Source organism: Monodon monoceros, unplaced genomic scaffold (assembly GCF_005190385.1).
Source record: "Monodon monoceros isolate NGI ecotype Baffin Bay Population unplaced genomic scaffold, NGI_Narwhal_1 Super_Scaffold_22, whole genome shotgun sequence".
NCBI classification, from domain to species: Eukaryota; Metazoa; Chordata; class Mammalia; order Artiodactyla; family Monodontidae; genus Monodon; species Monodon monoceros.
The window spans coordinates 127,478,184-127,491,281 of record NW_021703779.1 but is presented as its reverse complement, the minus strand read 5'-3'; the positions used below and the strand labels follow the sequence as shown (position 1 = coordinate 127,491,281).

At 54.6% G+C, this 13,098-nt stretch overlaps 2 protein-coding genes across 2 annotated transcripts in view; one reads left to right on the top strand and one right to left on the bottom strand.

Annotated features, from left to right (window-relative positions):
* Positions 1-7,285: 7,285 nt before the first annotated feature.
* TAZ (tafazzin) lies at positions 7,286-12,545 on the bottom strand. The gene is made up of 8 exons (XM_029241478.1): positions 12,505-12,545; positions 12,175-12,260; positions 8,798-8,878; positions 8,649-8,690; positions 8,391-8,453; positions 8,193-8,245; positions 7,719-7,796; positions 7,286-7,597 (listed from the first exon to the last, which is right to left on the bottom strand). The coding sequence occupies exons 1-8, from the start codon at positions 12,510-12,512 to the stop codon at positions 7,496-7,498; spliced, it is 513 nt and encodes a 170-aa protein (XP_029097311.1). The 5' UTR covers positions 12,513-12,545; the 3' UTR covers positions 7,286-7,495.
* A 374-nt stretch (positions 12,546-12,919) lies between these two features.
* Positions 12,920-13,098, top strand: part of DNASE1L1 (deoxyribonuclease 1 like 1) — a 7,433-nt gene continuing 7,254 nt past the window's right edge. Inside the window, exon 1 of the mRNA XM_029240256.1 lies at positions 12,920-12,940. Coding sequence (XP_029096089.1) covers positions 12,920-12,940 — 21 coding nt within the window. The remainder of the gene's footprint in view (positions 12,941-13,098) is intronic.

Below are 13,098 nucleotides of genomic sequence, written 5' to 3'. Positions count from 1 at the left end.
CGCCCCCGCCCGAGCTCCGCCTCGAGCCGCCATTGGCCCGGGCGCAAGACCGCTTTCCAGACCCTCAGGTTATTGGACGAAGTGGATGCCACTCACAGCCGCTCCTTTTCACTGGTTGGCTGTACGTGTCTCCAGGCGCGCAAGCTCCAAGTAGGAAAGGGGGCGGAACCGAGCTCCGCCGGCTCCCACAGCCTCCTGCCCCTCTGCGGACGCCGCGGGTTCCAACCTTGCAGAAGGAGCGGGGCGGAGCGGGCTCCGCTGGTTCCCACACGCACAGCTTCCCCTTTCCCTGTTTTAATCTTCTTAGTGCTTAAAGTAGCAAGAGTGGTTTCTTTTTCCTGCAGATGGACCCTCCTTTATACAGGTAGGGAGAGAAGAGGACGCCCTGGATAGCGTCCAGAGGAACGCCAGCACTTACTATGGGCAGGGAGGAAGATCCAGAAGAGAGATCGGAGAAGGAGCATCAAAGAGGAGGGGGAAACCCAGGGAAGTTTCAAGCACACCATGGTTAACAACGTCATTCTCGACTGCTGCCAGGAAGCAGGTAGGATGAGGACAGAAAACTTTCTTGTACTTAGCAACACCAGTTTGGTGAGAGCGATGTCAGTGTGAGGAAGTGGAGACACGGTATAGATTGTCCTTTCTCGAAGTTTGCCTTAAAGAGAGGAAAGAGACAGAGTGACAGCTAGAGTCAGAAGATGAGAGACACCACCTCAAATAAATTGGGAGACTTTCATCTTTTTCTGTGCCATTAAAAAAATACATATTTAGTTGTGCCAGGCCTTAGTTGCAGCAGGCGTGCTCCTTAGCTGTGGCATGTGAACCCTCAGTTGCGGCATGCATGTGGAATCTAGTTCCCTGACCAGGGATCGAACCCCGGCCCCCTGCATTGGGAGCGTGGATTCTTACCCACTGCACCACCAGGGAAGTCCCTTTCTGTGCCATTTTTTATTTCTCATATTAGTGACCACTGAAATCTAGCGGGTGAGTATATGGGTGTTCACTGTAAGCTTTTTTTTGACCTTGGTACATGTACTGGGTTGAAGAGTATCCCCCTAAAAGTCATGTGTATCCAGAACTTGTAAATGTCACTTTATTTGGAAACAGGATCTTTGCAGATGTGATCAAAATAAGGTCATGCTGGATTAGGGTGGGCCCTAAATCCAGTGACTAGTGTCCTTATAAGAAGAGAGAAATTTAGACACAGACACACAGGGAAGAAGGCCAATTGATGATGGAGACAGAGTTTTGCAGCTGCCAACTGAGGAACTCCTGGAGCCACCAGAAGCTGGAAGAGGCAAGGAAAGATTCTTCCCTAGAGCTTTCAGAAGGAGCACAGCCCTGTTGACTTTGGACTTCTAGCTTCCAGAACTGGGAGAGAATAAATTTCCGTTGGTTTAAGCCTACCAGTTTGTGGTAATCTGTTATGGCAGCCCTGGGAAACTAACACACTATATGTTTGATATTTTTCATAATAAAACATATAGGGAAGGACTTCCCTGGTGGCGCAGTGGTTAAGAATCTGCCTGCCAATGCAGGGGACACGGGTTCGTGCCCTGGTCCGGGAAGATCCTACATGCTGCCGAACAACTAAGCCCGTGCGCCACAACTACTGAGCCTGCGCTCTAGAGCCCACAAGCCACAACTACCGAGCCCACGTGCCACAGTTACTGAAGCCCACACACCTAGAGCCCGTGCTCCGCAACAAAGGGTAGCCCCCGCTCGCCACAACTAGAGAAAGCCCACACGTAGCAACAAAGACCCAATGCAGCCAAAGATAAATAAATTTATTTTAAAAAAATATATATATATATAGAGAGAGAGAGAGAGGAGAGTTTGATCAGGCCCATTGCTGGCAAGGATGTTAGGAAATAGAGTCTCACCTACACAGTGGTGAGAGTATCGATTGGTAGAACTTTTTTGGAGGACAATTTGGCAGCATCTAACAAACTAAAACGTGTATGACCTTTAACCAAGCAGTTTCCCTCTTAGGGATCCATTCAACAGAAATACTCAGCCAAGCACACTGTGCCCCGCCACTGCTTCTGCTGCCCCTGCCCCTCAAACACCATCTCCTTGGCAGGATTCGATCTGTGTGCGGAACCCTCAACTCAGCACAGGAAAGCACATGAGAAGGGGGACTAGATGCTGGGAGCCGCTGCACCGTGTACACAATGACTCCCACCCAGCCCCATGGAGCTGACAGACCATTGATCACCTGCACTTGTCTGAGAAACTGCTTATGAGATTGTAGTCATGGTTGTCACACATGTGGCTCTGACTAAGACAGTGGCAGTTGAGCTGAAGACAGGAGGTGGGCTTGGCATGGTCAGGGAGGACAGTGGCTGAAGGTGGCTCTTGGATGTCTCTGAGCTGGGGACTGGGAGATGAGATCAGTTGGGGACAGTTAAGTTTGGGTTGTTTGTGGGGCCCCCAACTGGCCATGTCCGGGCCAGCTGAGGGGAGAGGTTTGTGCTGGAGCTTGCTGTGCCCCCAAAACCCTGGGAGAGGTTGGAAGTTCTAGTGCCACGATCTGATTTGTATTTGAAAAGGCGGATCTGGCTGTGGGAGCAGAGCGGATGATAGGGATGGGAGTGCCAGCAGAAACCAGGAGGAGGCTGTTGCCATCATCTGGGAGAAAGGTGATGGGGGCCTGGCCAGGGTAATGGAGGGGCAGAGAGGGAAGGCAAAAGAGACTGCAGAGGTCACTGCCTCAGTGTTGGTGCAGGACCGAGGTTCAACCAGGTGGCATGATGGTGGGGCAAGGGCCCCAGGAGCATCTGAAGTGAGAGGTCGAAGCCAGGGCAGCCAGCGGGGGGTGGGGAAACCAGAGCCCCTCATGCTCAAGCCCTCCCCTGGCCTTGCTCTTGCTGTCACTCGCTGCCCTGGGGGTCAGTTGCATCCCCTCGGTCTGTCATTCTGTCACTCACCAAAGTCCTAGAAATCTTGCTCGGCCCAGCACCTGGGGGGGAAACAAAATGAGCACCCCCAATTGGGGCATCACAGTAAAGTTAAAGTCCTCCAGGCCCAGGACAGACCCGGCAAGGGACACGTTTTGAGAGGAAAGTTCTATAATAATGCCACAGGAGTGAAAGCTGTCGAGGGAAGGGACAGAGGCCCCAGGGATCAGAACAGTGACACAGGGTGACAAGAGGAGCCGATGGGACTTCTGTGGTGCTCCAGTAGCTAAGGCTCTGTGCTCCCAATGCAGGGGCCCCAGGTTCGACCTCGGTCAGGGAACTCGATCCCACAGGCCACAACTAAAGATCCCGCATGCTGCAACTAAAGATCCCACATGCCGCAACTAAGACCCGATGCAGCCAAATAAATAAATAAATATTTAAAAAAAAAAAAAAAACGAGGAGCCAATGGCCATGGGCAGACTTAGGAACACAAAGGGCACCATTTAAATAAAGTTTCAAGGCAAAGACTTTCTCAAAAGTGTGACCTTGCTGGCCAGCAGTCTCTTGCTCACCATCCTTAAGGGAGAAAGTCCCGTGGCTACTTTTCTTCTTCCCTCAGTTCCCGGAGGTCCCTGGAGTGGTGACCCTCAAGGCTTCCTGAAGCGGTTGCTATGGGCCAGGCACTGAGTCAGACTCGGACCCTGCCCCTCAAGTTCACAATCTGATCTGGAGGAGATGCAGAATAGTGAGTCACAACCCAGGGTGATGGATGTTCAAAAGGGGGCGACACAGGGCTGGGAGGGAGGCACAAAGAGGGGCACCACCTGAGTCTGCTTTGACCACAAGGTGACATCTAAGCTGAGTCACTCACTAAATGTTGATAGCGCCCACAAGCACCTTCTGTCCAGTGCTTCATTTTTAGGGTAAAAGCATTTCTTCATTAAAACCCTTCTGGGCCCTCATCAACTCCATGTCTTCTTAAATTGTTTTAATATAATATTGGACACATTCCAAAATATGTGTAATATCTGTGTGCTACATAGATTACATATGTTACGTAGACACGTGTGGCCTGTGTCTTACACACGTTACACATGATGCATTATTTTATGTGAAATATACAAGAAAAGGAGCCCTCATCACCCACCCCAGACTTCAGAGTGCTGCCAGTTCCTGGGCAAGAATCTGTCTCCCCCAATCCCTTTTTCCTGCCCCACGCCCAGAAGTAATGGCTACCCTGAATTTGTTGTTTATCATTCTCTCTTTTTTTCTCTTACAGGTTGACCACTTCAGTATGTCCCCCTAAACAGTCTAGTGCTCAGTCTGCTCGTACTTGAGCTTGACGAAATGGCATCGTCCTGCGCAGGGGACGCGGGTAGCATCGTGCCATCCTTGCTAGTCTGGTGGTGAGCCTTCCGCGACCCTGGTTTCACTCTCCCCTTGGCAGGTGCCGGTGCTCCCTACTGTCCCTGTTTGCCGGGAGGCTTTTCATGACCTACGAACGCAAGATGTCTCAGGGGCCGTGGCAGACGGCACCGTCGTTCAGTGATTCAGTCTCCCCCTTCCCTTAGGAGCACCCCTCCTTGCCCATTTCCAGGCAGGAGACACAGTGGAAGAGACAGGTTCCAGGGCACCCCACCGTAGCTGGGATCCGGGGATCAGGAGACCACCAGGGTCCCTGTGGGAGTGTTACAACACCCGCACAGCAAGTGACTAGGCACTGGAACGTTGCTGCTGAAACACCGAACTCCATGCTGTGCTGGGCGTGAGACAGGTGAAGGGGCGGGAAGGGCGCCATCGCCTCACCCCTGCATCCCACATCATCTCGAGTGTGTCCCCAGGCAAAGTGGAGTCCACACCCTGAGCCTGCTCACCCAGACCACTGCTCAGCCCTCCCAGGCTTGCCTTCCCCACACACTCCTTGCCCCCCACCCCTACACTGGCCAAAAAAAGAAAAGTTGCAAAATCCAGGTGTACAGCTCAATGACTTAGCAAAGCAAACAAACACTCCCTTGGCATCACCAAAGTCAAGAACTCAAATGTCTACCTCCCCAAACCCCCTCATCCCCCTCCCATCACTTCCTTCTCCCTTCTACCAAAGTGACCACAAACCTGATTGTTGTGATAATCTCTTTGGTTTTTATAATTTTACCAATTGTGTCAGTCCGTCCAGGATGCTATGACAAAGTACCACAGACTGTGACGTTTATAAACAGCAGAAATTTATTGCTCACAGTTCCCAAGGCTGGAAGTCAGAAATTAGGGTACCATCAGGGTAGGGGAAGGCCCTCTTCCAGGTTGCAGACTTCTCATTGTATCCTCACTGGTGGAAGGGGTGAGGGAACTCTCTGGAGCTTCTTTTATAAGGGCACTAATCCCATCATGAGGACCTCACCCCCATGACCTCATGACCTAAGCACCCCCCACAGGCCCCACATACTAATACCATTAGGGGATTAGGTTTCAGTGAATTGGGGGGGGGGACACAAACATCCAGGCCATCACACGAGATAAGCAGGCATCCCTCAATATGATGATTTTGTTTTGTCTGTTTTCGGACTTTATATAAATGGAATTATTCAGTATTACATTTTGTGTCTAGATTCTGTGCTCAAAATTGGGAGGTTAGGGACTTCCATGGTGACCCAGTAGGTAAGACTCCGCGTTCCCAGTGCAGGGGGCCCGGGTTTGATCCCTGGTCGGGAAACTAGATCCCACAAGCCACAACTAAGAAGTCCGCATGCTGCAACAAAGATCCTGCGTGCTGCAACTAAGACCTGGCGCGGCCAAAATAAATATTTTTTAAAAATTGGGAGGTTAATGTGAGTCATTGCATAACTGCTATTCCCCTAGATAGATGTTCTGCCAGTCATTGAGCCCTTCTAGTGTTGAGAGACATTTGAGTGGTTTCCCACTTTAGCTAGCACGGCTAGTGGTGCTGCCAATACTTGCGTATGTGGTGCACATATACGTGCATTTCAAAGGGTATGTATATCAGGTCATAGAGTGTATGTACTGGGTTGAATTGTGTCCCCCCAAATTCATGTCCACCTGGAACCTCAGAATGTGACTTTATTTGGAAAAAGGATCTTTGTGAGTATAATTAGTTAAGATGAGGTCATAGTGGAGTAGCGAGCCCTAATCCAGCGACTGGTGTCCTTAGAAGAAGAGGCCATACAAAGCTGGAAGCAGAGATTGGAGTGAACTTGTGTCTTCAAGCCAAGGAACACCAAGGATTGCTGGCCACCACTGGAAGCTAGGAGAGGGGGCAGATCCCTCCTCAGAGCCCCCAGAAGGAACCAACCCTGCCGTTATCTTGACCTTGGACTTCTGACCTCCAGAACTGTGAGAGAATAAATCTTTTGTTGTTTTAACCCTACCAGTTTAGGGTGCTTTGTTACTGCCGTTACAGCAAACTCATACAGTACATGTATTTTCAGCTCTGCCATTGTTTCCTCTTCTATCAAGTGACTGCTCACATCAATCTTCGCGTTTTTCTATCCGATTGTTTATCCTTTTACTGATTTATAGGAGTTCTTTATTTATTCTGGGTGTGAGCCCTGCGTTAGTTACGTGTATTACAAATCTTTGGGTTTTGAAGCAAGTCCATTAACCTCGCTCTGCGTCCTTTACAGAATGAGATTAATCCCTACTTTTGCAAGGTTGTATGGGGATTATAGACAATGACGGAAGCCTTAGGCGACTGGTACAGACTGAGAGCCCATCTGGTCAAGTGCTCTTGATGTGCCCAGAGCTCTAAGGCCCAGCCTTCCTGTCCAGAGGGTCACCTCCCACCCCCACCCCTACAGAGAGGCCAGATGTAAAAGAGCACAACACAGATGCTTTATTGTTTATAAAACATGAAAACCCAGGCCCCAGGGGATTCAAGTGATGCCAGGGAGGCAGAAAGGACGGAGAAGTCGGTAGGACCCAGCATGAGGGCAAGGGGCCGCGTCTTGGGCCCTTGCTGCAGGCTCCATTTGGCTGGGCTCCACTTCTGGAAAAGGGCAGCTCTTCTACCTGCAGCCCAGGGCTGGGCCCTGCCCGAGGGTCCCACGCCTGTGGGGAGCACGGGCAGAAGGAAGACGTGGCTGACGGCCATCCCTGAGGAAGTGGTGAGCAGCTCCTGGATCAGGGCAGGCGGGTAGAAGCCAGGCCTGGCCACTGCCCCGCTTCAACTACCCTCCCTCCAGTGCCCGGCCCTGGGAGAGAACACCTTGAAGGCAAGAAGGAAGGAGGCCCCTGCCTAAATGTCTTCCTCCCTGTGTGGCCAAGTGGGAGGAGCAGCTGAGACCCTTCTTTCAGCTGAAGAACCACAGAGGAGCTGGAACGCACACCAACTAGGAGAGGGCACCCGTTAAGGGTTCTGAACAAATCTGTCTGAAAAACCGTATCTGAGCTCAAAGCATCAGTCCATCCCCCAGCCCAGCTCTGTGCAGGGCCAGAACCCAAGGCAGCACCGATCTCCTGGCAGCTGGGACTCGGGTCCCAGAGCTGCCTCTGTCCCAGGCCCCGCCGCCCCTCCCTGTCCCCACCCCAGTCCAAGAGGAAAGCCGGGGCAGGATCTGGGCGGGGTCTGGGCGGGGTGGCGCCTATCTCCCGGCCTGCAGGTGGTTGTGGAGCTGCTCGGCCTGGCTCTTCAGGCGCTGGAATTCCTCCTGGATGAAGTCTGTCAGGGCTTTGCGAATCTCCACCTGAGGGGAAGGACTGGGGCTGGCCTGCAGCCCTCAGGGAGCTTCGCCCAGGGTCCCTGGGAGGCCAAGGGCACTGGGATGGGCTAGGACAGCTCTGGGATGGCCTGGGGGAGAAACTCACAGCTGACTTGTTCTCTGCCCGGAGCCGCTCGAGCACAGGCAGGGCACTGAAGGGCTTCCCAATCAGCACGGTGATTTTCTGTGGGGAGACGGGCCGCCGGTGGGCGACAGAAGCGGGGGGTGCCCACAGCCCCAGCACCCTGGGGAGCCAGAGGCCAAATCCTGTCCCCACCTTGCTGAGTACTCCCTCGGGTCCACTCTAACCTCTTTAAAACGAGGTGGTTGGGCTCAGTGACATCCAAGGGCCATCCCAGTCCCGGGGTCCATGCCCTAGTCATCCCAACCTGTCCTGTCCCAATCCCAAGGCCTGCCCCTGCCCCGGCCCCGGCCTTGGTGCCAGGAAGACACCCCACCCCGCTTCACTCCATTCCCCCTGCTACAGCCTCCTGAATCTGGCCTCAGTGGTGCTGAGTGGGAGTCATGGGGCAGATGGCAGACAGACAGATAGACAGACAAGGTCAGCAGCCCTACCCACCTGTCCAAAGCGGGGGAAGTAGGGCGGGCTGTTAGGAAGGACGTCGTTCATTCCTGTAGCACAGCAGACAGAAGGCTGGGAAGCAGGTGTGGGGTGGAGCAGGGCAGCTCCGGCACCCCCTCTCTGCCACCCAGAGGAGACCCACCCGCCAATAGGACCGAGCGAAGCCCCTTTCCCTGGGCCGCAGCCTTGGCTCACCGACATGCCACAGCGGCAGAATGACAGGATTGAGATGACATTCGGCGATCAGGCGTCCGATTCCTACCCCAGAGAGAGGCAGAAATGGTGGCATGAGTGAAGCTTCGGTGCCAGCCTGCGGCCGGGGCCACTCCTGCCCTCCCCCAGTCAAAAGCAGCTGCCCTGGGCCGGCACCTGCCCTTCCCGCCGCTCCCAACATGCTCCTCTGCCCTGCCTGCCATAGTCCAACCCAGCCGGAGGCGGGCCAGCGGCTCTTACCCCACTTGAAGCGCAGGAACTCGGAGCTCATGTTCACTTTCCCTGTTGAGAGGCAGGATGGAGGTGAGGCTGGGGGCTGCCGGGCGGCGGCGGGGGGGCAGTCCCACCCATATTCTTGAGAGGGTCACGACCCTGCCAGCCCCACTGACCTTCTGGGAAGATGTGCACCCAGTCCCCGTGGTTGAGCTTCTCCAAAATGAAATCCATTCCCTTCTGGTAGACGCCATCTCCTGCCAAGAGACAGTCCCTCCCTTCAGTCTCCATCCTCCAGGGCCCCCCCTCCGCCCTCCCTGGGCACGAAGCAGCAGCTCCCCATCCCCCAGCGGGCGACCCACACGAACACCTTCCAAGGCCAGTCCCTCTCGGGCCTGCTCAGCTGCCTCCCTGATTGGGCTCTTGGAGCTTTAGGATGAGCCAACCCTGGGGCGAGCCTACCATTTGCTGCCTCTGGCCCAGTCTGTCCATGATTTCCAGCCTCACCTGGGCCCCAGATTCTGGACAGCGACCCTTTCCCCCGGGTCTCTGCCAGGCCAGTTCCCGCAGCCACTCCTCACAGGCCCCCCAGCCCTTCCTGAGCCCTCAGCCTCTGCCGGCCCCTTCCTTGAAGGGCTCCCCCTGAAAACTAGGCTCACCCTCAGCCAGGCCTCTCGGGAACGGGAGGATGTTTGACGGAACACAGTGTCGCTGGGAGCTGGGGAAAACTCAAACCTGCTACGTGGAAAACAGCAGGCTTGAGCCGCCCCCAATGCTAGCAACACTCGCCTTAGAGTTTCCCTGAGACCACGACACTGGGCCCAGGTGGCCCGGCGGTCAGCAACAACACAGACATGAATGCCTAATGCCACGTGCTGGCTCTTGACTTGGAGGCACATGGGGGCAATCTGTACCCACGCACAGTTGAGCCTCACTCGTCAACCTTGTCCGTAGAGTGGACAGAGACAGAGAAGGGGGGAGGTTGAAGAAGCGGGGTAGATATCCTTATGTTATCAAGTAAGGAGTAGAGAGCCGCAGCACAAAGAGGGAGAGAGACAGACAGACTGACACCAGGATGCTTTGGGCCAGTGCACTAAGAAATGGACTTTCAACCTGTTCTCTGCAAGGCGGAGTCTTTGGAAGGTGCTAGATAGGGATCCAGGAGTCTCAACCCAACCCAAATGGAAACCCGGCCTGGCAGCTCCCTTAGGGGCTGGAGCTGGGGAGCAGTCACCCACTGCAGTTTCTCAGGGCATCGCAGCTGAGAGCAGCAGTTTCCCTACCTGGGCTCGCATTAGCCGGTAGGGGTGGGCTGCAGGGGCGCAGGCTCCTGCTCTACAAAAACCCACTGGTGCAACCGAGCCATCCAGCTTGGAATCAAAATTTACAAATACCGTGCTTTGGGAGCAACACTTCATAATGTTTGGCTTTTGCAAATGCTACTTCTACTCACTTGTATAGCTTGTGCAAGATCACTCTGACACTTCACGTCCTATCACAAGGCCTATGCTTGGGGGGAAAGGGGAATTTTCTGGAACATAGAAGCAACACATGCCAGATACTTCCTTTGCTTCAATACGTGTTGTTAGATCTTTGCTGCACGTCAAATGCACTTGAGAAACAGCTTGTCCCTGCCCACTCTCTCTCACCAGAAGGTGCTTCGGATTAAGATTTCACTTGCTGCTTTTATTGTGCAGTAAAACTTAGATGCGGGTCAAAAAGAAGAATGAGACTAGAAGTGGACACGGAAGGCCTCTGAGGTTGCAGAAAGGAGGAACTGAGACTCAGGGATGGGGTGCATGAGCAGAGTCGCCATCTCTCAGAGCAGTGCATGATAAACAACGCCACGGTCACTTGCCATGACACTGTAGCCTCTGCTTGTGTTTTAGTGAAAGGAAGCCGCCTCCAAAAGCACCAAAAACAGAAAGTGTTCCAGGTGGCTATCTCTGGGGAGTAACTAGGTCTGCGGATGTGGAGGGTGGGCGCTGCAGCTTTTCATTAAAGAACCTTGTTTATTATTTGAGGTTACTTTATTGGATTTTAAAATGTTTTACTTCCATCTACTAGAAATAAGATTTCCCTGACCTCCAACGCCCTTTGGTTACTTCCTCTTCACAACCCAACCTCTGGGAGGAGTGGCCAAACACACACCACCACCCCTCGCCCCGCCCCACCGCCAGCGCCCGCCCGCGCGCCCGCCCGCGCCCGCCCCCGGCCGTCTACCCCACACCCTGCCCCGAAGCTCCTGTGGCCGTCAGTCCAGAGAAGTGGCCTCTCCAGGGCCACTGGAAGCTTCCACAGTACCGAGGGGCCCTGTCTTGCTTCTTGCCTCTCTGGCCACTGCTCTCTGTTGTCTTGGTGGCTCGTGTCTTCTGTGCCGAGGTGCTGTCCTGGACCCCTGCTCTCTCCGTGCTCTCCCCGTCTGCGATCTCACTTCTATGTTTGTGACTTTGTTTGCGGTTGAGTTCCCGGTATCTTTATTCCCAAGCGTTCTTTTGAGCTCCAGAGCTGTGCATCTCACTGTCTCTGGACCGTTCCCTCCTCAGGTGACAGGCTCCTCTCAACCACCATGCTGCCTTCCCCTAGTCCCATCCTCCCAGTGGCTCATCGTTACCAGACATCACCTAGTGTCATCTTTGCGTTTTCTTTTCCTCGCCCCCTCCTACACCCAACCTATCAAGTCCTGTCCACTCCGCCTCCAGAGCGTATCCCAAAGCCGTCTCGTCTCTGTTCTCTGTGGTGACCCCCAGAGGCCCAGCTACAATCCTCGACCCCACTTCTGCCCTCCAGGCACACTGCAGCCGGGGGCTCTCTCTCTAACCACACTCGAAAGCCCTGTCACTACCCTGATGAGAAAGCAGAGCCCAAATTCTTCACATGATTGTTCCAGAACCTTCACTTTCAGCCTGCAATGCACATTTTCTACCTTTATCACGTACCTCTCCAGTGTCTGCTACATGCTTCCCGTGTCTAGGATGCCTTTCCTTTCATACTCTCCCTGGAAAAATCCTGCTTCCCCAGAGGGAAAAGCAACCTGGATTTGAACCCTGGCTTTGCCACCTCTTGCCCTGTGACCTTGGGCCAGCACCTTTATCCCTCTGAGTCCCCTTATCTGGAGAAGGGGATGAAAATGGGCCCTACCTCTGGAAGCTCTCGAGAGGTGCTGATTATCACTCAACATCACTCCCCTCACCCTACGGCACACGCCACCACCATCACACACTGATGACACCGCACTGCCATCAGTGAGTCTCTCTCAGCAACATCCTCAAGAGAAGGAACGTGGATAACGCCTCGTCCACTTCTAACATCGGAGCCGGAGGCACACAATCCTCAGGCAGTCGCAGGGAATGCAGTGCGCTCCAAGAAGCCACTGCCACCCCTCCTGCCGCAGGATGAAGCTGGGCCTCACGCGAGTGAGGCAGTGGCCCCCGGCTCCCTGGCTGCCTGTCCCACCAGGGTCCCTCTACTCCCAGCACTGCCAAGCCAGAGGCATGGACCACCAGTCTCCCGGCCCCAAGGGAGGCCAGAGAAGCCCCCAGAAGCACCTCACCTCGGCACACGGGCACGCACTTGCCCAAGCTGAAGAAGTGGGAATGCAGCTCCTTGGTGAAGCAGATGTCTGCGGCCGCGGGGGTCCTGGAGCGGGGACAGACGTGGTCACCGCGGCCTCCCCTGCACCCTGCTTCTCTGCCCTGCCCCCAGCGTGAGGCCTGACATCGTGGGCAGTGCAGAATGGAGGCACAGGAGGGCCTGCGGGGCCCCACCCCGTGCCCTGCCTGGACTGCTGGAGGCTCCTCCTGGGCACAGTAGGGGGAGGGCAGACCTGGGCAGAGATGGGTGAAGCCTGCCGGCCCACCACGAGGGGCCCACTGCTCCTCACCAACGCATCAACTTCAGGTTCCAGATGTGGCGGAGTTTCAGGATCCCTGGAGAAGGAGAGGAAAGACTTCATGCCCCAACTTACCTTGTACCTAGGGGGCGCCGATTTCTGTCATCCTGTTTTGGGGAATGAGGGACATGGACAGTAGTACTACCATTTCCCTATGGTCCAAAGTGGCATCTTCCTGACCCTTGGGCTGGACCCCCAAGTTCTCCCGGGCCCCTCCCTCTCTCCCACCCCGTATGTCTTATTAGTCACCACAGCTGGTCTGCCTACCTCCCCGATACATTCTGATGCTGCCTATTCTTCTACCCATTTCCCCACTGTCACTGCCACCACCTTGGTCCAGGTTACTGGATGGCTCTAGAGCCTCCTTCCTGGTCTCCTGGAATCTGCCTGTGGCACCCTGCAGGCCATGCTCTGCCCGGCGGCAAGGGTGAGCTATGAAAGGCTCTGATTTGATCAAATGGCTTCCCACGAGCTCTACCTCCTAGTCTATAACCTCCTGAGTTCAGCAGTGGGAGCCCCGGGCACCCCTAGGAGGGCCTAGCCGCTCCGCGGCACGTGGGATCTTCCCAGACCGGGGCACGAACC